The sequence below is a fragment of the Rhinopithecus roxellana genome, chromosome 19 (genome assembly GCF_007565055.1).
Source record: "Rhinopithecus roxellana isolate Shanxi Qingling chromosome 19, ASM756505v1, whole genome shotgun sequence".
Lineage (NCBI taxonomy): Eukaryota > Metazoa > Chordata > Mammalia > Primates > Cercopithecidae > Rhinopithecus > Rhinopithecus roxellana.
Window position 1 is genome coordinate 21,496,561 of NC_044567.1, and position 24,760 is coordinate 21,521,320.

Below are 24,760 nucleotides of genomic sequence, written 5' to 3' on the forward strand. Positions count from 1 at the left end.
TATATTATTTCCAGAGCATATAATTAATTTTTTCAGCATTCATTCATTCAGCAGATATTTGTTGAGCACTAACTATGTTCAGGCACTGGGCAGGGCTATTGGGATACCAAGATGAAAAATAGTTTTTGAAGATAAAATTTTTAAAGGATCAATTTCCATTAGCTGCACATTTGAAGAGCTCATCCTATGCTAAGCCTCATGAGAAGAACTGAAAAGAGGTAGAATAGTTCCTTCCTTTAGAAAACTTAATGTAGTGGGAGAGCACATATTGACATGAAAAATACTCAACATTTGTAGAGCAAATGTGAATTAATGTGGTGAAACCTGAGTACAGAAATTCAGAGAGGATATGAAATGGAAAGGCAATCTGGAAGACTTACACACTGTATCTTGTGAAAGACAATGCATCTCTCTGTTGCTGTCTTGAGATTTTGAAGATCCTCTGGAGTCTTGAATGGGATACAGGTCGACACTCACTTCAGTCTTTAGGGTGACCAAACAGGAGGCATAGTATGAGGAGGCTATTCGTGGCCAGAGGTCCTGAACCGTGTTTAAAAGTACTGCTTTGAGGAAGAGAAATTTCATGATTTCTAATTTGTCTCATTCTCCGTAGATATGTACGACCAAGTGCTGAAGTTTGGTGCTTACATTGTGGACGGCTTGAGGGAGTGCTCCCAGCCTGTGCTGGTTTACATTCCTCCCCAGGCTGAGCTGCGGGGCGGCTCCTGGGTAGTGATTGACTCCTCCATCAATCCCCGGCACATGGAGATGTATGCTGACCGAGAAAGCAGGTAGCGTGCCTTCCATATTTCCATTCACTGTAGCTTTAGGGACACTGTAGCTGTTGGTTTCCTCCTGGAGAATGTTGTAGCCATGGCACTACAGCACCACATCCTGTGATTCTAAACCAAAGCTTTTTCCTTCCATTAGAGTCCAAGTCCTCACTCTAGCATTTTAGGAAGCTGAAGACCATGGTGTTTGTAGCACCCAAAAAAACTGCAAGGGAGAACCTCAGGCTTGTTGGGAGGCAGTACCTGAAACTGCTTAAATAAAACAGATCTAATCTGGCATCCTTTCACAGTCTGTTCTCAGCTTTCCTAAGTAAACTTCAAAACATATTTCTTTGACATTTTCCTAGCAAATTCCTACCTCCAGTCGTTTTAGTGGACCGCTCGCTTCTCTCTTGTCCCCCCAAATTCAGCCTTCTTTGTCAAAGGCTGCTTAGGAGAGTCCAGTAGTTTCACTGTCAAACCTCTAGGCTAAGAGGCTTATTATTTACATTCTGTACTTAGGGGTTTATTATTTTTTAAGTCCTAAACTCATCTGATACCAGATCAGAGACAATTCCTCTATAGACTTTGGAATCAGACTGTCTGGTTTCAAATCCAGTTCTGCCTCTTGTTATATTTGGACCAGTCTCATAACTTCCTAAACCATAGTTTTCTCATCTGTAAAATGGGAATAATCACAGAACCTTACTACATATTAGATGGAGACTGGGCATAGGATTGTTGTAAGGATTTATATGTAAGTGATTAGAACAGTGCCATGTACATAGTAAACATTAGCTATATTTTTTTAAACTAGAAAGCTGTGGCGTTTTTTTTTAAAAAGATGTTTAGGGCAAAGTTTCTGGGGATTGAACATCATTAGTATGCACTAAAAGTAACCCTGAGACCTTTGACTCTGCTCATTTCCATATCACTGGGCAGAACATTTTACCTCCTACTTGGCCTGGCTTAGTGTGTCTGATCAGTGTCCTACAAGCAGACTGACAGCTGTGGTATAGGTGAGATAGATAGATAGATAGATAGATAGATAGATAGATAGATAGATAGATAGACAGACAGATAGTATTGATGAAGCATTGCCCTTCATCACTGTACATCCTACGTGATGGAGGTGATTCCCCTGTCACTGTGCCTACAGCATTTTTTTTTCCCCATGGAAAATAATGTGATTCCTGTTACTCTTACCAGCTGTAGGTGGTGGAATCTGTATTCTTCTCCCTTTGAAATGGAAGTTGACTGGTGTGGTAATGAGAATTACTTTAAATGCTTTTTGCCAGGCCTTTCTCAGACCTCACTTAGACACTTCTCTGGTGCCTACTATTCTCCCTGGGGAGATGTCTGTTAACCATAGGTGGGCAAAACCATAATGAAGCTATTTCTTGGTCCACAAATTGTAACTGGCCTCATTCTGTTGTCTCCTTCCTTTAAAGTACCTCTATTTCTTTTTTGTTTTCTTTCTTTCTGATTCAGGGGATCTGTTCTGGAGCCAGAAGGGACAGTAGAAATCAAATTCCGCAGAAAGGATCTGGTGAAAACCATGCGTCGGGTGGACCCAGTCTACATCCACTTGGCTGAGCGATTGGGTATGTCTGCTTGTCCTCCTGGCAAATCAATGAGCCATTCAGCTGATTTGTAATGAGTACATTCATAGGCCAGGGGAGGAGGCACTGAAGCATTTGATCCAATTCATGATAATCTTTATTTACTGTCCTCTATATGGTAAAAACCCTGGTAGAATGAAATAGTGTGTATAATAGGGAAAGTGAGCCCTAAAAAAGCAAAAGTCACCTGATTTTTTTCCCTGATATTTCCTTAGAGTGCAGAAAGCCCGTCTTTCTAAGATGTCCTTGTAGAGAATGAGTAGCTAGAGTTGCTGCTGGGGGCAGGCCTCACCAGACAGAGAATATGCTAGATCTAAATATGTCCTGTTTCTACTTGTTTCTTTGGACAGCTCACTTCATTTCTGAGAGATAGGATAGAAAAGCAGGAGTCTTTACCCAGGCGGTGTCCGGGGTCATCCTGAGCTAGAGAAATAGAAGTAAAGATTGCGCACTGTGTGCTTCCAAATAGTAACTGCAGCCAGAATAGCCCTGAGAGCAGGCGTGCTTAATGCTTCCAGCCATTACTCTCTTGCTCATTTGTTTTCAGAGCTTTTGGAAGCCACTTGCGATTTGAACATAGGACTAAACCATGGGAGTCCTGTGTTGAGTCCAGAGTCTAAATGAGTTTCAGATTCTTTTAAAACACTGATTTTCTGCCCAGGTCTCCCATTGAGCCGCTTGCTATGTTAGTAAAGATAATTGCTCGAGGTTCTTTTGTCGGTTGGTTTGTCTTGTTTTTGTTTTTTTTCTAAAGGAACAGAGATTGCCTTTAAAACGTAGTGAAACTCAGTGAATGGAGAAGACATGCTAGCTCATTTATGTTCCAAATGATAATTTAATTATCATTTGGGGGGACTGTATATCCCCACCATCCAGAGACAGAAAAATCCCGTTTGCCTACACTGTGGAGACTGTACATTCAGGTGTTTGGAGCCCTGAGCTAGGTTGCCTGCCAAACACGGTGACTTGGGTTACAATAAACCGTTTGTGTCCCATTGTTTGCCACTGGGGAACAGCCGCCAATAAGTCTAACTCACCACAGTCTGATCCTTTCATGGGGAATGCACACATACAAGAAATGAGAGTTGTTTCTAAAATCTATTGCCACCCAGAATTGTTGAGGTGGTTTTTTTCTCTTTCTTTTCCAAACAGGATAATTACTTCTGACCAACCCCATACACTTTAATTAAAGTAACTGCAGCTCAACAGCAAGTTACTTACAACTGTACATAGAAAGAGCTCTAAAAGCTTCAGCCACTGATAAGCATCTCACTTAGATGGCTCATAATTGCTGCCAGCATCCCTCGATTGTGTTTACCACTAATTCCATACAAAGGCAGCAATGCTGCAATTGCAGGGCACAGCAAATTGCATCATTTTCCTTTTTCTTTTTTTCCTTTTTTTCTTCCTTTTTCTTTTCCTTTTTTTTCTTTTCTTTTCTCTCTTCTTTTTTTTTTTTTTTTTTTCTTTTTGCTGGTTTTCTTTCTGGCCAATTTAAAATTTGTCAAAGTCGGTCTTCTTCTGGATCACTGCCCTTTGATATTTCGCGCACTCCATTTGCCACAAACAAGCCGCAGGGCCGCAGTTCATGCTGACTCTAGCAGAAGCAGAGAGACCTCCATTTATCTTACACTGCCTGCTGAATTCCTACTCATTAACTAGGGGTTCACTGCCTCTTTTTAACCCCCCAATGGCTGTTATCCCTTCAGAGTAACTGGGTGGTAGGGAGAGGGATCCTCTCTCCGTTTGCAGAAGGACTGGATGGTTAGGGGTGTGGGGATGAAGCTTCTTTCTCTTCAGGGAAAGTGATGTCGCTCCCACCTTCAGCCAGCACCTTTTAACTTTTGAAGCACATGGAGAGGGAGGAGACTCCCAAGTGATAGCCATTTAATCATTTGTTACAAATCATCTCATTATCAATTTCCTATCTGCATTGGAGAAAACCATATTTATTTAACCTTGACCAAGATGGCACTTGAAGAAGGACCCTTAGTCTGCTAAATGTGAAGCAGGCTCTGTCCTAGGGCAGCTTGGGGACATGAGCAGTGGACTTGGAAGAAGAATAACTAACTGCGAGTCTTGTAAATTATTTAACTTCTCCGAACATCAGTTTTTTCCAACCATAAAGTGGAGTTCACACCTCTGCCTCGCTAATATGAGGAGCAGATGAGTACGCATTAACTTCGTTGCATCATTATCTTTCCGTCTTAATCATTAGAAAAAGCAGATGGCCATGTTTGGTATCCAGCATTCTCTGTGGCTCAGTCCCACATGTGGAAATAGGAAAGAAACAGAAGTATAGTCCTGTCTCTCAGGGATATCCGACACGGGCAGCTGTCTCTGCAACAAAACGGGTCAGCCTGGATATAACGGGACATATTATGAACCTGGTTCCTTGGGGTTCATAATGATTCTAGCTCTTTTAGCAATGCCTAGAACGAAACTACCAAAATTCTTTTTCACAAAGTAGGTGAAAATTGTCTCTTTTTTCAGATTGGGAAATTGAGGCCAAAAAAGTGAATAATCTAACATACAAAATAAATAAAAGTACACCAGAGCCCAGAATGGAATTCTCATTCCCTGTGTTCTCCATTTCTCAGCATTTCTTCAGATTTTTCCTCAGCTGAATACTGAGCCTAAAATAAATTAAACAAGAATTCTTTCCCATTGTAATCTAAAGCCAATTCCACAGAGAAAATCTGATTTAGGAGAAAGCCTGTAGGAGTGGATGTTATCTTGTGTTCCCGTTCTCTCCCCAAATCTGCCTCTTTACTGGGGAGCTCACTCACAGATCACTCAGACAAAGCAGCGCACAACTGATCGACTGTGTTCAAAAACATAATTATTCCAGGCGCGGTGGCACACGCCTGTAATCCCAGCACTTTGGGAGGACAAGGCGGGCAGATCACCTGAGGTTGGGAGTTCGAGACCAGCCTGACCAACATGGAGAAACCCCATCTCTACTAAAAATACAAAATTAGCCGAGCATGGTGGTGCATGTCTGTAGTCCCAGCTACTCAGGAGGCTGAGGCAGGAGAATCACTTGAACCCGGGAGGTGGAGGTTGCAGTGAGCCGAGATTGCACCATTGCACTCCAGCCTAGGCAAGAAGAACAAAACCCTGTCAAAAAAAAAATCATAATTACTATTTATTTTCTAAGAATGAGTAATATTTAACTTGGAGCAGCTAACTTCATCTCTTCTAGAACTTTCATTTTTTTTAATGGCCTTTTGTCATCTTACATGGTTAGTTTGGGTGGAAAGATGGTGAATTACTAGTTTGCAGGTCTGTGATTATAACAGAAAATATGTAAATAGTACCTACACTGATTCCTAATAGAAGTAAAGGGAAGAATTACCTCAGAAAGAAAAGTGAACAAAGCCCATGCTGCAGTCTTGCATGGCTGAATCTGTTCTGACCCTGATTCACAACCAGGGCTTGGTATAGTCATTTCAAGAATTACTTCCTACCATTTGGTTGCCTTAAGGAAATTAAATTTCTTCTCTGGAAATGGAGCCGCAGCCCTCCCAGGCCTTTTTGTCTCTCTGATATCCTTCTACTGCCTCACAAGGCCAGGAGCAGGGAGAGTGGCTGTGGAGCGGGATGGCCTTGCTAGCCTGGCCTCTTGAGTGCTGTGACCTGAGGTCCTCTCCTGGATCCTTCCCCTCCTTTTGTGTTCAGAGAGAAATCAATTTAGATGGAGAGAGAACTGTCCAGCCCAAGTGTGAAGCAATTGTAAGTTCCCCACTGTCCCTCTCTCTCAATACGAAGAGCACCTGGGCAAAGGAGCCACTTAGGGGAACTTGTTCTTGGTCGTGGCCCTGTTCCCAGGCAGCTGGCAGCCAGCTACACAGCACCGCCGCCCACACAGAACATGCCCTGCCTGCTTGCCACAGTCTGCCTGCCTGCCACAGGGAGCAGCAGCACGGACTGAGCACTGCTGCTGGCCCTTGCCTAGTCCTTCTAGGCCTGCCCACACCCACCATGCCTTCAGGGTCAAGGTTGCCCCAGGTGCAGATATGGAGCATTGTGGTGAGGGTGAGGATAAACTCCCGTCTGTAAAAATCTTCAGGAATGCCTTCCTCCCAAGCCTTCTCTTTAGCAGCCAGAATGACAGGAAAAGGACTGTTCCCTGGGCTAAGGGGACTTAAGGGTTAAGCTGCTTTTCTGGCAGAGGTGATCAGAGTATCTGAGTTGTGTTTTTCCAACTCTTGTGTCTATCTTCAGGAGGCTGAAAGCTGAAAAGAGACAGAGTTGATTGAGGCAGAAAGTATGTCTTTGCCTGGAAAGTTAAGACTAGGAAAGAGCCAGGCGCGATGGCTCAAGCCTGTAATCCCAGCACTTTGGGAGGCCGAGACGGGCGGATCACGAGGTCAGGAGATTGAGACCATCCTGGCTAACACGGTGAAACCCCGTCTCTACTAAAAAATAAAAAAACTAGCCAGGCGAGGTGGCGGGTGCCTGTAGTCCCAGCTACTCGGGAGGCTGAGGCAGAAGAATGGCGTAAACCCGGGAAGCGGAGCTTGCAGTGAGCTGAGATCCGGCCACTGCCCTCCAGCCCGGGCGACAGAGCGAGACTCCGTCTCAAAAAAAAAAAAAAAGACTAGGAAAGAAAGAAGTTCTGATACGCATGCCTTAGTGAGTGGCCTTTCACCTCTCACCTGTTGAACTTGGAGCGTCCTCACTGACACTACGGCCACTGTGTCCTTTGCAGTAAGGAGGCTGATGAGAAATAACACGAGGCTTTCTATCACGAAGGTAGATATGGGATCTTGCCTCCTCTCCTGTTAGCAGTAGCTGAAAACCTACCCCTCACACTGATTCAGAAGCTATTTGACTTGAAGTTTAGTGCAATAGTGACAACATTTTCTGAGAAGAGAAAGGGGTCATTTTAGTTTGATCCTTTAATCTCATTGTATTTATAAAAGCACCTGGCCTTGCCTCCCCTAAGGAAGCAGTGATTCACAATTCTGTTTGGCCAGAGGGACCTGGCAGGCATTTAGTTAAAGGGATTCCCCAAGAGAAAGCTGTCATCAGAATGTATCTTGGTCCCAAATGACCAGATCCCTGTATCCTGACCTGCCAGACATAGGGAGAGCAAATTGGGGAAGGAAAATAATGAAGACTGCAGAGGCATATTTCTAGCAGAAAAATTCAGAGAATTATATGCTGTTTCCTGACCTTTTTTATATGGATATGTCTGCCTGGAAACACAGGGACAGGGCTGATCGGGGAGCAGTATTTTTTTTTTTTATTCCTGTTTGGAAATCTCTGGGTTTTCTATTAATATAATGATTTTTTAAAATATGAACAGTAGAGCACTAACACTGTTGCAAGGAACTTTAGGGTTAAACATCCCCTGAGAGGATTGCTGTTAAAATCAATATGCAAATGTGGGTGTATTTAGAGAGGTATGGCCCCCTTTGAAGAAAAGCAGATATATGAAAATGGGATTTTAAAAAAAGCTAGATACATTGGGAGAAATTATTCCCATTACAAAAGGATTATTTGCCTTACCAAAGGATTCACTGCAGGGTTCCTCATAAAATAGCTCCCTTAAGGCATTTAAAACAGGACCTGATATACGCAGTTTTTCAAGAATGCTTTTGTGTAAAGAAAGGCACACCTGTTATGGATATAGAAATAGTTTTGCAGGATTTTTTTTTTTTACCCTATCTTAGTATCTTTATAGAAAAATTTCTTTCAACATAGAAAATGTGATTACATAGATCTTTTAAACAACTACTTGTGTTTGTACTTCTGAATCTTAATAAGATTCCAGTCTTTTTTATGCTGATTTTCCAGTCTCAAGGTTGAGGGATGGGAGTATGTTTTAATATCTGAGATATTCAGGAGCTCTCTGGGGAGGGTGGTCTGGTTCTTATCTCTAGCATCAGAAGTATTGAACCAATCAAAGCAAGTTTGTTTCCCTCCCTCCCTTCCTTTTCTTTCTTTCTTTCCTTCCTTTCTTTCCTTTCCCTTTCTTTCTTTCTTTCTTTCTTTCTTTCTTTCTTTCTTTCTTTCTTTCTTTCTTTCTTTCTTTCTTTCTTTCTTTCTTTCTTTCTTTTTCTTTCTTTCTTTTTCTTTCTTTCTTTCTTTTTCTTTCTTTCTTTCTTTTTTCTCTCTCTCTCTTTCTTTCTTTTTTTCTTTCTCTCTTTCTCTCTTTTTCCTTCCTCCCTTCCTCCCTTCCTCCCTTCCTTCCTTTCTTTCTCTCTTTCTTTTCAGACAGAGTTTTGCTCTTGTTGCCCAGGCTGGAGCACAGCGGCACAATCACGGCTCACCACAACCTCTGCCTCCCGGGTTCAAGTGGTTCTCCTGCCTCAGCCTCCTGAGGAGCTGGGATTACAGGCATGCACCACCACGCCCGGCTAATTTTGTATTTTTAGCAGAGACGTGGTTCCTTCATGTTGGTCATGCTGGTCTTGAAGTCCCGACTTCAGGTGATCTGCCTGCCTGGCTTCCTGAAGTGTTGGGTTTACAGGCGTGAGCCACCACACCCAGCGCAAATTGCTTTCTTAAGTAAAGAAAGAAGGGCCCATCAACGTTAAAATTGGATTTAAATTTACATAGACTTCTTAGTATAACTGTTTGTTTTTGTTTTCATTTTGTTTTTTGAGATGGAGCCTCACACTGTCGCCTGGGCTGGAGTGCAGTGGTGCGATCTTGGCTCACTGCAACCTCTGCCTCCCAGGTTCAAGCGATTCTCCTGCCTCAGCCTCCCAAGTAGCTGAGATTACAGGCACCTGCCACCAAGTATAGCTTTTTTGAAAGTTGAGAATGTTTTTTAAAACCCTTTAATATCACATTCTTTCATAAAACATTTTCCCTATTTGCCAGACTGGGATTGTTGTTACATAAATGAGGAACGCAACTCAGAAAAGGAAAAAGATTTCTGCAAGGTCACCTAGAGCCTTTGGCTGAGCGAGAATTTTTAGTCTACGAGTCTGATTTTTATTCCAAGCTTTGAAGATGTCACCTCCCCCAAATCCTGCTTTTATGATGTAGTTTGTTCATACACAGACTAGGACTGGCCTTCTCCTGGCCTATTTAAGTGGTATGGCTGGGCAAAAAAAATACCTCCTGCTGCAGAAATCAGCTATTTCCTCTGGGAGTTTCTCTTTAGCCTTTTTTTTTTTTTTTTTTTTTTTTTTTTTTTTTGGTCAGAGACAGATTCTCACTCTGTCCGCCAGCCTGGAGTTCAGTGTCATCATCATAGCTCATTACACCTCGACCTGCCAGGCTCAAGCAATTCTCCTACCTCAGCCTCCCAAGTAGCTAGGACTACAGGTATGCACCACCACATTCAGCTAATTTTTAAATATTTATAGAGATAGAATTTCCCTGTGTTGCCTGGGCTGGTCTCAAACTCCTGGCCTCAAGCAATCCTTCCCACCTTGGCCTCTCAAAGTACTGACATTACAGGCATGACCCACCGTGTCCAGCCTCTCTTCACCTTTGATACCATGGAGGAGAAATGTGGCTTTTCATTGTATCCTGGCTCCAGGGAACATCTGATAGCTGTGGATACTTTCAAGTCAATTTGAACTGCTTTGTTTAAGGAGCATGGGCTCTTAAACCAGATTACCTAGTCCAAAATCACAACTCCACTATTTCCTAGCTTTGTGGTCTTAGGTGAGTTACTTTTTTGTGCCTCAGTTTCCTCATCTTGTCTTTTAGGATTGTTGTAAGGATTAAATGAGATGAAAAGTACTTTAACAGTACCAGCACACAGTAACATCTCAATACTGTTAGCTCTTCTTATTTGATCAGTGATATTTCATCTCTGTTTAACTCTTTAAAATTTTTAATTAGAAGTGTGCATTTTTAGGATTTCATGGGGACTTATTTTTTAAGAGACAAGGTCACCCTCTTTCACCTAAGCCAAACTTGTCCAGCCTGTGGCCTGTAGGCCACGTGTGGCCCAACACAAATTTGTAAGCTTTCTTAAAACATTATGAGATTTGGCCGGGCGCGGTGGCTCAAGCCTGTAATCCCAGCACTTTGGGAGGCCGAGACGGGCGGATCATGAGGTCAGGAGATCGAGACCATCCTGGCTAATACGGTGAAACCCGGTCTCTACTAAAAAATACAAAAAACTAGCCGGGCGATGAGGCGGGCGCCTGTAGTCCCAGCTACTCGGGAGGCTGAGACAGGAGAATGGTGTGAACCCGGGAGGCGGAGCTTGCAGTGAGCTGAGAGCCGGCCACTGCACTCCAGCCTGGGCGGCAGAGCAAGACTCCGTCTCAAAAAAAAAAAAAAAAAAACATTATGAGATTTTTTTACAGTTTTTTTCCCTAGTTCATTGGCTATCATTAGTGTTAGTGTATTTTATGTGTGGCCCAAGATAATAATTCTTCTTCCAATGTGGCCCAAGGAAGCCAAAATGTTGGACACTCCTGACCTAGGCTGGAGCACAGCAGCACAATCATGGTTCACCACAGCCTTGAACTCCCAGGCTCCAGCGATCCTCCTCTCTCAGCGGCCAGGGCATCTCTGGGACTACAGGCACGCTTCACCATGCCTGGCTAATTCTGGGGGCATGGGGGAGGAAAGACAGAGTCTCGCTTTGTTGCCCAGGCTGGCACCCTGGGCTCAAGCCATCCTCCTACCTTGGCCTCCCAAAGTTCTGGTATTACAGGTGTGAGCTACCACACTTGGCATGTGTGTGTGTGTGTTTGTAGAGACAGGGTCTTGCTTTGTTGTCGAGGCTGATCTTGAACTCCTGGCTTCAGGCAGTGCTCCCAACTTGCATAGGGACTTTTTATTTTGGATAGGAAAGGATGGGAGCACCTACCTTTTTACTCCAGCCCAGCCATTTCCTAATGTTGAATTCTAGAAAAGAATGACTTTTCTCTCTGTAGCATATTCTTAAACACACTCACACACGTGTACACACCAACTTGCTTTCCTAAAAACCCCGAGGCCCTGCAATCTGGCTAGAAAAGAAAGAAAACCATTTCAAGATATTTAATTGTACAGGGAGCTTACAGGATTGATCGAGAGCTTAGCTTTTTACAATAGTCCAGTGAATAAGAAATGCTCCTGACAAACGATCAATGATAGGATAATCACTCTTTATCCCCCTCCTCATTCTTACCTTCTTTCTTTCAGGAGAACAGGGTTCAGAAGTCAAAAATCTTTATAGACGCCGCTTTTAAATTAAGCAGAAAATAGACATTGACATATTTGTTAATCTCCTCTAAATCATTACCAGGGCTGGCTGCTTTGCTGTACAAGGGGAGAGGGGCCCTCAGTGTGCAACACATGGATATAACTGGCTTAACAACAGCCTTTTATTTTTAGAAAATAAAATTTAAAAGTATTTTTTTCCCCTAAAACAAAGCACACAAATCTTTGACCTGCACATGAGCATTTAAAAACACATATATTTTCCACTTCAGTCTTTTCCTTGCTTTGATGCTTTTTTGAGGTGGGTCTTGAACCATAATCAGAGGCATTACTGAAGGAATCAAACAAGGCAGGCTTTGGAGGAATGCCCTGTGATCTTCCTAGTCTCAGGAGGGCCAAAGCATTACAGGCGTTTATTTTGTTGTTCTTTCAAAGCTCTAGAGTAGCTTGATTGAGAGGGTAAGACCCAGAAGCCAGCATCCTCCATCCTTCCAACCTGGCGAAGCCAAAGCCTGGTTTCTGAAACACTGTCCTCAGCCCATAGCTACTCCCTCTTCTGCAGCCAGTTCTTAACTCCTTGCGAACAACAAACCAACTCTCCAGCTGGTTTCCCTATAGTGGCCACTGCAGGATATCTACTTACCAGCCTTCAGTACCATTTAACGTAGAAGAACACGGGCTTTGGAGAGAGCCAGACCCAAGTGTAAATCCTGACTTTCCCACTTAAGAGCTGGATGCAGCCAGGTGCGGTGGCTCACGCCTGTAATCCCAGCACTTTTGGAGGCCAAGGCAAGCAGATCACCCGAGGTCAGTTTGAGACCAGTCTGGCCAACGTGGTGAAACCACATCTCTACTAACAATACAAAAATTAGCCGGGCGTGGTGATGGGCACTTGTAATCCCAGCTACTTGGGAAGCTGAGGCAGAAGAATCACTGGAACTCAGGGGGCGGAGGTTGTAGTGAGCCGAGATCGCGCCACTGCACTCCAACCTGAGCGACAGAGCAAGACTCCATCTCAAAAAAAAAAAAAAAAAAAGAGAGCTGGATGCCATTGGGGAAGTCCCTTTACATTTCAGAGCTGTGGTTTTCTTACCTGTAAAATAGATACCCTGGCATAAAGTTGAGTTGTCATAAGGATTAGAGATCACATACCTGGCATAAAGTTGAGTTGTCATAAGGATTAGAGATCACATACCTGAAGCAACTGGGAAAGCAGTAACACTGAAGTATTCAGCTTGGCAGCAATGTTAACAGCTGACCAGATGTAGGTGTGTAAATCTGAATTGTGCTTGGTGATTATGAGCTATGTGATCCTGAAAGATTTGAGTACAATGCCTGGTACACAGTAAATGCTCAATAAATGGTGTGTTAGATATGGTCCATGTATATGTGCATTCAGTCCTGTCAGTGATCTTGCCATCCCTTTGCTCCCAGCAGGGCTGTGACTTTACCTATTGTTGCATTAGTTCTTGAACTCACAGTAACAAGAGAAGCAATTCTTACATCTTAGGCCTGCCTAAGGAAATTGCATCTGAATGGGAGCTATTGGAGACATTGTCCTGGTCTTAGTTATGGAATTGGGACTAAGATAGAACCTTTATCAGCCAGGAGCCCACCATCACTTAGCCTTTCAGAAATTAAAGGGACACTACTACTGAAGCACTTGTCTTCTGCCCAAGTAAGCAAGAAAGGACAGCTAACAGTCTTCAAAAGCTTTGTGACCTTGGTAAGTCACGCAAATTCTCAGTGCCTCAGTCTCCTCACCTGTAAAATGGGAATAAGAATACCAGTCTCCTAAGGTTATTGTGATAATAAATTAACAGATTATAAAGCACTTAGAATGGTGCCCAGTACCCTATAAATATTAGCTTTGGTTATTGATTATATGCATTGGATAGCCAGGAATAAATTTTCTTTTCCAGCTTGCCTAATTTTTAAAACTTTTCATTTGATAAGAATTTCACAAAAAAGTTACAAGATTAATTCAATGCTTTTTTCCTCAAATTCACCTACTGTTAATATCCCATTGCTTCATTATTTCTGCATATTCACATGTGTACATGTATTCTCTCTTGCTCCACACACACATGCATTTTCTTTGAGCCGTTTGAGAGAGTAATCTGTGGACCTCTTGTCTGTATTTTTATTTTATTTATTTATTTATTTTGTTGAGACAGAGTCTCACTCCATTGCCCAGGCTGGAGTGCAGTGGCACAGTCTTGACTCACTGCAAACTCCTTCCCAGGTTCAAGCAATTCTCATGCCTCAGCCTCCTGAGTAGCTGGGATTGCAGGCATGTGCCACCATGCTCTGCTAATTTTTGTATTTTTAGGAGAGACAAGGTCTTGTCATGTTGGCCAGGCTGGTCTCAAACTCCTGGCCTCAAGTAACCCACCTACCTCAGCCTCCCAGTGTGCTGGGATTATAGGTGTGAGCCACCGTGCCCAGCCCTCCTGCTTCTTTATTCATAAATATTAGTGTGTATTTCTAAGAACACAGACTTTTTCCTACATAACCACAATTATCAAAATCAAGAACCGTAAACATTGATACTACTAATTCATGATTCATATTAAATAAAATTTTACCAATTGTCTCAATGTCCTTTTTAGCTTTTTTTTTTGAGGGGTCGGTCTGATATCTGATCTAATGAGCACATATTGAAATTCATTGTCAAGTTGTTTTTTTTTTTTTTTTTTTTGAGATGGAGTCTCGCTGTGTTGCCCAGCCTGGAGTGCAGTGGCCGGATCTCGGCTCACTGCAAGCTCCACCTCCCGGGTTTATGCCATTCTCCTGCCTCAGCCTCCCGAGTAGCTGGGACTACAGGCGCCCGTCACCTCGTCTGGCTAGTTTTTTGTAATTTTTAGTAGAGACGGGGTTTCACCGTGTTAGCCAGGATGGTCTCGATCTCCTGACCTCGTGATCCGCCCGCCTCGGCCTCCCAAAGTGCAGGGATTACAGGCTTGAGCCACCGCGCCCGGCCCATTGTCAAGTATTTTTTTTTTTTTTTTTTTTTTGAAATGCAATTGTTTATTAGAACTCAAGTTTGTGTTGACAACCACTCAGCAGAAGGTGTAAAACAAAAACAATCCACATCAACCTCCCCCGCCACCCCGGCTTCCTGGACTTCAGTAGCGGGGGGCTTCCACTTTGCAATTATTTATTAGAACTCAAGTTTGTGTTTGAAGCCATTCAACAGAAGGGGTAAAAAAGAAAAAACAATCCACATCATCCACCCCTACCCCAGCTTCGGGGGCTGAAGTAGGGGGCGGCTTCCAGTTTGCAATTCTTTATTAGAACTCAAGTTTGTGTTTGCAACCATTCAACAGAAGGGGTAAAACAAAAAATCCACATCATCCTCCCCCCAACCGCAGCTTCTGGGCGAAGTACAGGCTTTCACTTTAACCCCTGACTGGCTGTGGCTCCAGGGCCCGAGATGCCTTCATAATCTGGTAACTGGGGCCCGGGCATCCTCGCGAAACCGCTGGGTCACTGCCTTGCTGGCAGCTTCGGGGGATCGCTGGGTCCCCGACTGGTTGGCAGCCTCCAGAGATTGCTGGGTCCCGGTCTCCCGCACCTCCACCGGAGTACCCTGTGTCCCGACCTCCCGGACCTCCACCGAACGCTGGGTCCCGGCCTCCCGGACCTCCACCGCACGCTGAGTCCCGGCCTCCCGGACTTCTGTTGAAGACCGCTGAGTCTCGGCCTTCTTAGTGGCGACATCCTGGGCGAGCGCCTTTCCTGAGCCTTTCGCCTGGAGCTGGTGGTGATAGTCAGCCAAGTTCATGATCATCTTGATTGTGTCCTCCTGGTAAGAAGGCCTCCCAAATACCAAGATCTCAGCCTCGCCGTTAGGGTCCAACCGATTCACATGAATCAAGATTTGGGACATACCCTGGACGTGCGGGATGCGTTCTCGGCCCCTGCCGAAGATCTTTTCCACCAGCCAAACCTCAAGGCGAACTACCTTCGGATTCTTCAGGAACTCAGAGTGGAACCAGGAGAACCGCTTAGGAAGGTGACCAAGCACCTCGACTGGCATTGCTTTTGGCTGCATCAGTTGCACGAGCGTCAGAAACCGCCTGGGAGTGTCCATGCTGCGGCCGGTCCTGCAGGAGACACCACCACCACAGCAAACCCAAAGGCCAAGCTGGAGCTAGGCGACTTGTCAAGTATTTTTAATCTCCTTTAATCTGAACTGATTCTTCGGCCTTTCTTTGTTTTTCACATTTTTGAAGAGTGAGCCACTTTTTGGTAGCACGTTTCCTCAGTTTGGGTTTGTGGTTAGATTCCAATTCTGTTTTTTGGGCAGGACTGTTGTGGAAGTCACGTTCTGTCCTTCTCAGGATGTCGTCAGGAGTCACAGTATCAGTCTGTCCTATTGATGGTAATTTAATTACTTGTTTAAGGTGTTGTTCACTAGGTTAATCCACTATAAAGTTACCATTTTCCCCTTTGTAATTAATAAGTGATTTGTAAGGAATATTTTAAGACTTTGTGAATATTCTGTTTCTTATCAAACTTTCACCCACTGGCTTTGACATCCATTGATGATTCTTGGCAGAGTAATTTACTGTGATGCTTGCAAAACAGTGATTTTTCTAATTCCATCATTTCCTCTACACTTACTGTTCTTCTGCTGGAAGACAGAGTGTTCCCTTTCCCTTCTCCCTCATGTAATTACTTATAGGAGGGTGAACTGGTAGATTCTAGTTTCATTCCACAAATACCCTGCCTGGTGATAAATATCATTATTTATTTTAGTGCTCATTGTCCCAGATCTGGCCAGTGGGAACACATTCAAAACTGGCTCCTGCATTTTTCTAACATGTCTCAATCATTTTTTGAGGGCTTCCTTGTTTTTTGTCACAATATAGCCCAGGTTCATCTGATGTTTTCCCTGCCTCAACCCTAGAATCAGCTATTTCTCCAGGGAATCTTGGTTTCTTTCTATGGAGAAGGGAAAACATTTGCTTCCCTGCCAAGGGTGTTCTGAGAATGTCTCATCTCCAAAGACACCAGCCAGCCCTCGATCCCTCAGCCCTCCTGCCATCAGCCCTCCAGGCAGATCTACACTAGAATGTCATCCGTTAGTATGGGGCCCTGTGCGTTCATGCTGTTCAGATGTTTTGTAGGGAACGCTGCTGAGGTGCCGGGGCCTACAGCAGCACATCAGTGGCACCTTCGTCACAGTTTTAAAATGGTGATGAGCTTAAAAAAAGAGGTAGAGTTGGGCATCCAAAAAACTTATAAAAATGGAACTTAAGTACTATAGTTACATCCCTCCTCTGTTAACCTGTGTTTATGTATAATACTTACTGCTCAGTCAGCAGCCCAAGGCTGTTTATGGCATATGATTCATAGTGGTGTATAAAACAAGGCCTGTTCCCAGACAGGCATGCTTGAAATAGACCTTCGTCTTCTGCATCCTATCACCTGTGCTCATGTATTTATTTGTCAGCTTTGGTGACAAAGCACTTCAGGTTGTCCCTAACACCAGAGGCTGTCACCTATTGCTCCTTCAGCTAGACTTACTCCTTCTTACTAGGCAGGCAGCTAAATTTTCAGTATTGATTGCAGATCCCATTCTGAAAGTAATTAGGAAGAAAAGCACACCATAGCAACACCTCTACTGGGACGCTATTGATTGGGGGAGGGGTCCCTCCTTGTTACAAGGAATTCCAAAGTCTCCTGTCTGTTGAGTCAGAGTACCGTGTGCAGTGATCCAAATGAGGTTTGCTGACTGCCTTTCTCTTTTTACATCCTCCTTCTCCTTTAGCCCAAGAAGTAGAATGTCTTTGTCACTCTGGTCAGGGATTGGCTCTGGCAGTAGCAGCCCAGGCGGGAGACCACAGGTTAACCCACTGAGCTGACACAAGACATGAGGATCTGGCTCTGATTAGATTGAGTTCTGCTAATTAGAGGTTAAGAGTATATAAACCTGAGATTAGAAGCCATGAAGTACTATGGCTTGTAACTTTAGGAGGTATTCAGGTCCTTGCCAAGTTTGGCAGATAACTTGCATGTCCACAGGGAAACAGGAGCTGAGCTACTAGTTTGTGCTTGGAGCTTAGGGGTGCTCTCACCACATCCCACTTATGGAGTAGCCCAGCTGCTTTATGTTGGTCAGCAGGGATGGGCATGGTGTCAGCGTGCAAGTACTGGCCTCAGGAAGGGAGGAGTCTGGGTGGTGTCAGCAAGATGCTGCAGGCCTCTAGGTTGCTACTTGCACCTTCTCAGGGACAGGCATGGGAGAGGGACTGCCATCTGCCTTCACACTTGTGACTGCCACAGGGAAAAGAGGGCATGTGGGCTTCCTGTGGCAAGATAAAGACAGGTCTGGCATCTTGTAGGGCCCTGTTAATCAGCAAAGAGCAGAGAAGACGATGGGGAGCCAGGCCACAGAGGGAATAGGGGGCAGGCTCATGAGCTTCCTGTGATTGTGGCTGCTTCTGTGCAGAGAGATTCCTGGTCACTACAGAGTGTGACAGGCATGTTTATCTAATTGCAGGGACCCCGGAGCTAAGCACAGCTGAACGGAAGGAGTTGGAGAACAAGTTGAAGGAGCGGGAGGAATTCCTAATTCCCATTTACCATCAGGTAGCCGTGCAGTTTGCTGACTTGCACGACACACCAGGCCGGATGCAGGAGAAGGGTGTTATTAGCGTAAGTACAATGGTTGCCACTTCTCCTGACTTGTCAGAGACCCACATGTTAGCAAGTATGTGTGTGTGTTGCACACAGGCTCACAAGCAGGGAGCTATGAGGACCAAATTAAAACAACTCCTGCAGATCAAAACATTTTCAATATTTTTTAGATTTTCGCTTTTTCTGTAACTGTTATCATCCTAAAACAATGTATAATTTAGGTTTCCATTAATTCCTCAGGAGGCAAGCTGCATTTTACTGGTGGAAAACTGAGTCACATGTGCCTTCATTTGTGATGGGTCCTCAGGATGTGGGTTATTATAGGGTTAAGGTTCCTGCAGCAGCTAATTCATAATTGATCTGCAAGTTGTTTGATCCATCTTCTCAAAACCAATTTCTCCTTGTCTGGTTATCTGGGAACTCACAGCCTCTTCCCCAGAACATCTCAGCCATGTGTGGGATCAGTATTAGCCGGGCCCATGGCTGTGCACAGTGCTGCAGACAGCAGGGCATGTGGGCTGCAGTTCTGCCCTGGGGAACATCTGGGAGTGCTAGTTTACAGCCAGCTCTTGGGTCTGTGAAGGGCTTGCCTGGAGAATCAGTTTTTATGCCTGTGGGTTTCCCTCCAGACTGAGCATTAAGCAGGAATTAGGACCGGGCTGACTAAGCTTATTCTTCTCTGCATGTAGGATATCCTGGATTGGAAAACATCCCGTACCTTCTTCTACTGGCGGCTGAGGCGTCTCCTGCTGGAGGACCTGGTCAAAAAGAAAATCCACAATGCCAACCCTGAGCTGACTGACGGCCAGATTCAAGCCATGTTAAGGCGCTGGTTTGTGGAAGTGGAAGGAACAGTGAAGGTAGGTGGGACACTCAAAGAGAAGCCTTTTTGCTGAGTTCCTCACACCACCTGAGGGCTGCAAGGCTGGCCACCAAAGAGTCCACAGTCCTCTAAGGGCAGGAGTGGAAGGGAAGCATAGAGATCCAAGCTGTTTCCTCCCCTAGCTACTCCCCGTAACATGTCATGTCATGACATCTTGTTAGAAGAGGTGGTAGGGCATATGTTGCAGCTTATGCAATCACTCAGCAGACCTTTTTGAACACTTGCCGTGTACTAGACACTGTATTTGGTTCTGGGGGCATGGCAGTGAAAGAGGCAGATGTTCCTATCCACACAGAACTCACCATCTAGAGGGGGAGACAGATAAGAGGTCATGCACAACAGTGAGGCCCATGCTAAACACAGCAAAGGGCACAGTCAGGGCACAACGAGAGGACACTTGACCCTCTCTGGGAAGGATGGGGGAGGTCTAAGAAGCCTTGTGGAGTAAGTGATATCTCAGCAGAGGCTGGAAAACAAAGCAGAAATGAACCAGAGGAAAAGGCTGGATTTGGGGGCTGTCAGGGCTTAGGAGGACTATTCCTGCAGAAGGAATAGCATCTCCTGCTGGAGGACCTGGTCATCTAAGCCACGAGTAAGAGTAACATGCATCGAAGGAACATCCTGCAGCTGTTTCAGGGCAGCTCAGAGACTGGGTGCTTGGTAGGAAGAAGGGGGAGGGGCATGATCACACAGGGCCATGTAAGCTGTCAGGGAGTTTGGACTTTGTCCTGAGGCCTGTGGGAAACCACTCAGGTATTTTAAGCAGTGGAGTGACATGCTCTGAATTCTGTTTTAGAAAGACCACTCAGGGGGCTGTGTGGAGGAGGGAACTGGAGGGGCCAAGAGCAGAAGCCCAACAGGATGTGATCGGCAGGAGATGCAATGACTGGAACTGAAGAGCTGCCTATTTCCAATCAGAGGTGGAAGGAAGTGTCCACCCTTATGCAGGGAAAGGGATCTATGAAGCTGGCATTTTCTTGGGGTGATCTCACAGAGAGGGCTCGTGACCTAGAGCAGTAACCCCGCTGAGGTGGTGTCCCTGGTGCTCTAGCCTCCGTGTTGGGGATGGGGTGGGTCTCAGGCCAGGATGACCTAGCAAGAGCACCAGCGTTTGCCCCGGGAATAGTGGGCTGCATAAGACAGTCCATGGGAGAGGATGGGAAGAAAAAGTTGGAACTTTTATTTCTGTTTATTTTTACTAACAAAAAGAAATTAACCTTTATTAGTAATTAATATATGGATTAGTCATTTACATCATATATGCATTTTTATCAGAAAATTGGTAGTATGTGCTCAAAATATATCTGTCTGTCTCGTCGCTATATGTGATCACAAACGCTCGGTGACTATCAGGTTAGAGCACTGATGGAGGGCCAGGTGGCTGGTGGTGGCTTGAAGGGTCCTGGCCCACAAAGAGGGGCACTCTGGCCTCCGCCTAGAAAGTGTTGCTTGAAGCCTCTGCTCATCGTTCTTAAGGAGGAACTCCAAGATTTGCTGTCAGTTTTAAAGTCAGTGAATTGGGGTGCTTCTAGGATTCACCTTTGTATTAAGTCTGCCCATTTTTTTACGACCGAAAACCTTCTTTGGATAAATATTTCAAATGTGCAGTGGGGGAGCACAGCCTTCTCTGACATTTGGTTCAGGTTAAGGTCAGTCTGTGGCATCATAATTGAGTGAGACAATTTTGTCAGTGGCTACTGGCAGCTTCTAGTGGAAGTTGGCATTGAAAGTCAGGCAAGTGTAAAATAAGAGGTTGTTCTCCAGTTAAGAGTGGCCGGCTAGGTAAATGGAGTGTGTGTGTGTGTGGCCAGGAGAGGTCTGCACTGCCTCCCTACCACATTAGTCACTAATGGACATGTCCAGCCTCAGTAGGCACAAGGATGAGGAGAAGGAATAGTTTCCCTCCAAGCATGAAGCAAGTAGATAGGCCCTTCAGCTTTTCCCTAGCATCCTGCTCCCAAGGGGACAGAGCGTCTGAAGAAATAGGTCATTGCCATCTCAGTGGAGAGAACAGTTGACCACGTGTGTATAAGCTCCTGGCTGGAACTGAAGTACAGAAGAGAACCCCAGCCCCATAGCTCAGGAAGAGGCTGCCTAGGCACTGGGAGCCAACTATGCCGAGCATTGAGGCCATTTCCCTTGTGCCCGTGTACAAAAGGCAGCATTCTCCTGAGCGCTCTGAGAGGAAAGCTGAGGACTGAACGTGAGGACGGGTGATCCTATGATGTCAGGGCATGTGGCTTTGAAACCTCCTTCTATATTCTGCAGGCTCAGCAGAACCTAGTTGAGTGTGGGGTGGGTGATAAAATCTGCAGCGCCCTTGAGAGAAGAAAGGGTTGCAGTGTTCAAAAGCCATCTGTGTGCCTCTGAAGGGGTGATACAGAATCTGCTTGCTGTTTGGAAATGGTTGTTGTTGTTGTTGTTGTTGTTGTTGTTTTTGGTTCTTCAAACAATGATAGATACTGCGTGTTGTGTTTCTCAAGCGCAAAGACTGGCTGACTCTAGACCCTGGCTTTGCACCAGGAAGTGACCCTCTAATCCTTGTTGTGGTTGGTTACTGGTAAGAAAAGACATTTCATGATAAGCATCTATTAGCCATGCCGTGTGTTCTTTTTGTTCCCGGAGAATTTGTTTTCTTAATCTTAATCCTGAAAACAGAGATTCTGGGACAGAACATTGAAGACACGGTGATGTTATATAACTGAGCACTATAATTCTTTTGTTTCCCTTCGAGATATCTGTTACCATGAGTTATGGGAGACTGTCTGAATCCACTGGGACGATCCTACTCTAGGAAATAGTAGGATTTATGGTTCATAGTTTCACTGCAGGCAGAAGCAAAGCATCACTACAGCTCCTTGATGAAAATAACAAGAATAGTAGTTTAAATTGGGTCATAAGAACATGGCACACATTTATATCCTGGGCATGGTTTCTCACTTGATTCTTAGATCCAAAATTTGAAGTATGTGGTTTTTCAAACAGGCTGATTGATTTATTTTTTCCCAAACCCCACCAGTAGAAATTGAAATTAGGACTCTGCATGGAACAATGAGAATGTGGGTTTTGAAATCTCATAAACTTTGGGATCCCAGCTTTGTCATTTACTGACATGAGCATATTATATAAGTCTCCATTTCCTCATCTGTAAAATGGGGGTGATGTTTATGTCATGGGGTTCAGTGATTTTAAATAACATGATGAGTAAAGTATGGAGCATTAAGTCAGATGTGGTGATTCACGCCTGTAATCCCAGTGCTTTGGGAAGCTGAAGTGGGAGGGAGGATCACTTGAGGCCAGGAGTTTGAGACCAGCCTGGATAACAAAGTAAGACCCTGTCTTCACAAAAAAATTTTAAAATTTGCTCGGTGTCCTGGCACACACCTGTAGTCCTAGCTCCTCAGGGGGCTGAGGCAGGAGCATCGCTTGGGCAAAGGAGTTTGAGGTTATAGTGAGCTTTGATGGCGCCACTGCACCCCAGCCTGGGCAAGAGAGTGAGACCCTGTCTCCAAAAAGAGAAAGTATGGAACACAATGTCTGGCTCAGTAGACATTCAAAATATGCTAGTTTCCCCTCCTCCATGTTAGAAGGTAAAAAAATAATAATAGCAACACAGACCAAGTCAAAGATGTACAGCTGATTGACCTCAGTGGAAAGGGGGCTGACTCCGGGGCACAGTGGGTGCTCAGACGCTCTTTGGTTTGGCATGCTCTCATGTTCCCACAGCCTGATGCCATGATGCATTCTTATTGTTCACACAGCTACCCATCGCTCCTATTCTGGATTTCCAAGTGAAACGAATGCTCAACAGAGGCCCCTGTGAGGATCATAGAGGAAAAAGCACTATTGATAGGGTCGCTTATTTCCACTGACCTCAAAACCTGGCCTCAGGCTACTGATGAATAAGTCTCATACACCAAACTTCTCACACAGGGCCAGGCAGGGAGGAGGTAAGGTAGAACCTGGAAAGCATTGCTTGGCCCTGCTATGGGCCTGGAGCTGAGATGGGATTGGCTCACAGGAACTTGGTTCACAGGGGTCTGGTGGCCACCCTAGCCCACATGTCCTTTGGCTATTGTACTCTAAAGCCTCTGGAAAAAAAATCACATCCTTTCTTGGGCTTCTGTTGGATAGGGCTTAGCCTTGTAAGTATAGGTGTATTGAAAAATGTCTTTCCAAAATATGCATATTCCTTGGGATGTGTATGCCATCCCTACTCCCATCAGGCTGCATGTTTCCCAGAAGTGGGAGGAGCCTCCCTAGCTGGAGGTGTCTCCAAGCAGCTCCCAAGGTGAGTTATTAGTAGGGCATAGTAATCAGGGCTTACATCCATCAGGTTGTGCCCTGGTCACTCCCTGGCCCTGCTGAACCATTGTCTAAGGAGGACTTAACAGCTATCCAATATGTTAGAAATGAAACTTTCCAAACAGGTCATTTAGATGTTGTGAGATAGACTAATTACTACATAAAATTAGTGAGGCTGACTAGTGCCTGAGATACTTATCCGCTGATGCAGAGAGAAAGTGTCTGTTGAACATTCATTGGAGGACAGGCCACTGTTGTGATACAGAATTATTGATATTTTATTGGTAAAATGTTCTGATACAGATGGATATGCAGACAGGTGGCATATGGGCCCAGGCCTGTCATAATGTTAGCAGCCTAGCATATCACACTTGTTTAAAGTCCATGCTGGAACACTAGGAATGACTGGCCACACCTTCTTTCCTTTTTTTTTTGGTCTCACTTTGTTGCCCAGGCTGCTGGAGTGTACTGGTATATGATGACTCACTTTCAGCCTCAACCTCCTGGGCTCAGGTGATCCTCCCCTCCCACCTCAGCCTCCCAAGTAGCTGGGACTATAGGCACACACCACCCCACCTGGCTGATTTTTTGTAGAGATGGGGTTTTGCCATGTTGCCCAGGCTAGTCTGAATCTCCTGGACTCAAGCAATTCCCTACCTCAGCATCCCAAATTGCTGGGATAACAGGTGTAAGCCACTGTGCTGGGCCCATTTTCATAATTTTAAGGAGGGAAATAATAATGGCTTCTTCCTGGGAATAAGGGTGGCTTATCCTTCTGGATGACTGGAATTAATGAGTCTTACAACTGTTCTAAAAGAGCAAACAAGAAACTGCAGGCTCTGGCTGGGCACGGTGGCAACTGTAGGCTCTGGCTGGGCACGGTGGCACATGCCTGTAATCCTAGCACTTTGGGAGGCCAAGGCAGGGGAACTGCTTGAGCCCAGGAGTTCAAGACCAGCCTGGGCAACATAATGAGACCCTGTTTCTACCAAAAAAAGTTTTGCGGGGCATGGTGGGGCATGCCTGTAATCCTAGCTATTCAGGATGCTGATGCAGGAGAATCACGTGAGCCCAGGAGCCAGGAGTTTCGGGCTGCAATGAGCTGTGATCATGCCACTGTACTCCAGCCCTGGCAACAGAAGGGGAGACCCTGTCTGGAAACAAAAACAAAAACAAAAACCTGTAAACTCCATAATCCAGTGGGAGCTTACTTTTCCCAGTTATAGCAAATTAGCTGACAACAGTATAGTAACCCTCTCAGGTCTGTTGAGAAAATCCAGTGGCACTCTGCATACTGAAGTTTGTTTATTTTTGCTAAACATGCAGTTGATTAGAACTTGAGGTCCCTTTGCTTCGTGTACTCTAGGCTGTCACGTGCTGGGGCTTGGCTTGGTCACTGTCAT

General features: G+C 45.0%; 1 protein-coding gene and 1 pseudogene across 6 annotated transcripts in view; one reads left to right on the forward strand and one right to left on the reverse strand.

Annotated features, from left to right (window-relative positions):
- The window catches only part of ACACA (acetyl-CoA carboxylase alpha), a 342,596-nt gene that overhangs the window by 311,554 nt on the left and 6,282 nt on the right, over positions 1-24,760 (forward strand). For all 6 annotated transcript variants that reach the window (XM_030923246.1, XM_030923247.1, XM_030923245.1 and 3 more), the window contains 4 exons: positions 614-791; positions 2,262-2,374; positions 18,033-18,187; positions 18,859-19,029. In XM_030923246.1, the coding sequence (XP_030779106.1) occupies positions 614-791; positions 2,262-2,374; positions 18,033-18,187; positions 18,859-19,029 (617 nt within the window). The remainder of the gene's footprint in view (positions 1-613; positions 792-2,261; positions 2,375-18,032; positions 18,188-18,858; positions 19,030-24,760) is intronic.
- LOC104673003 lies at positions 14,801-15,959 on the reverse strand (annotated as a pseudogene).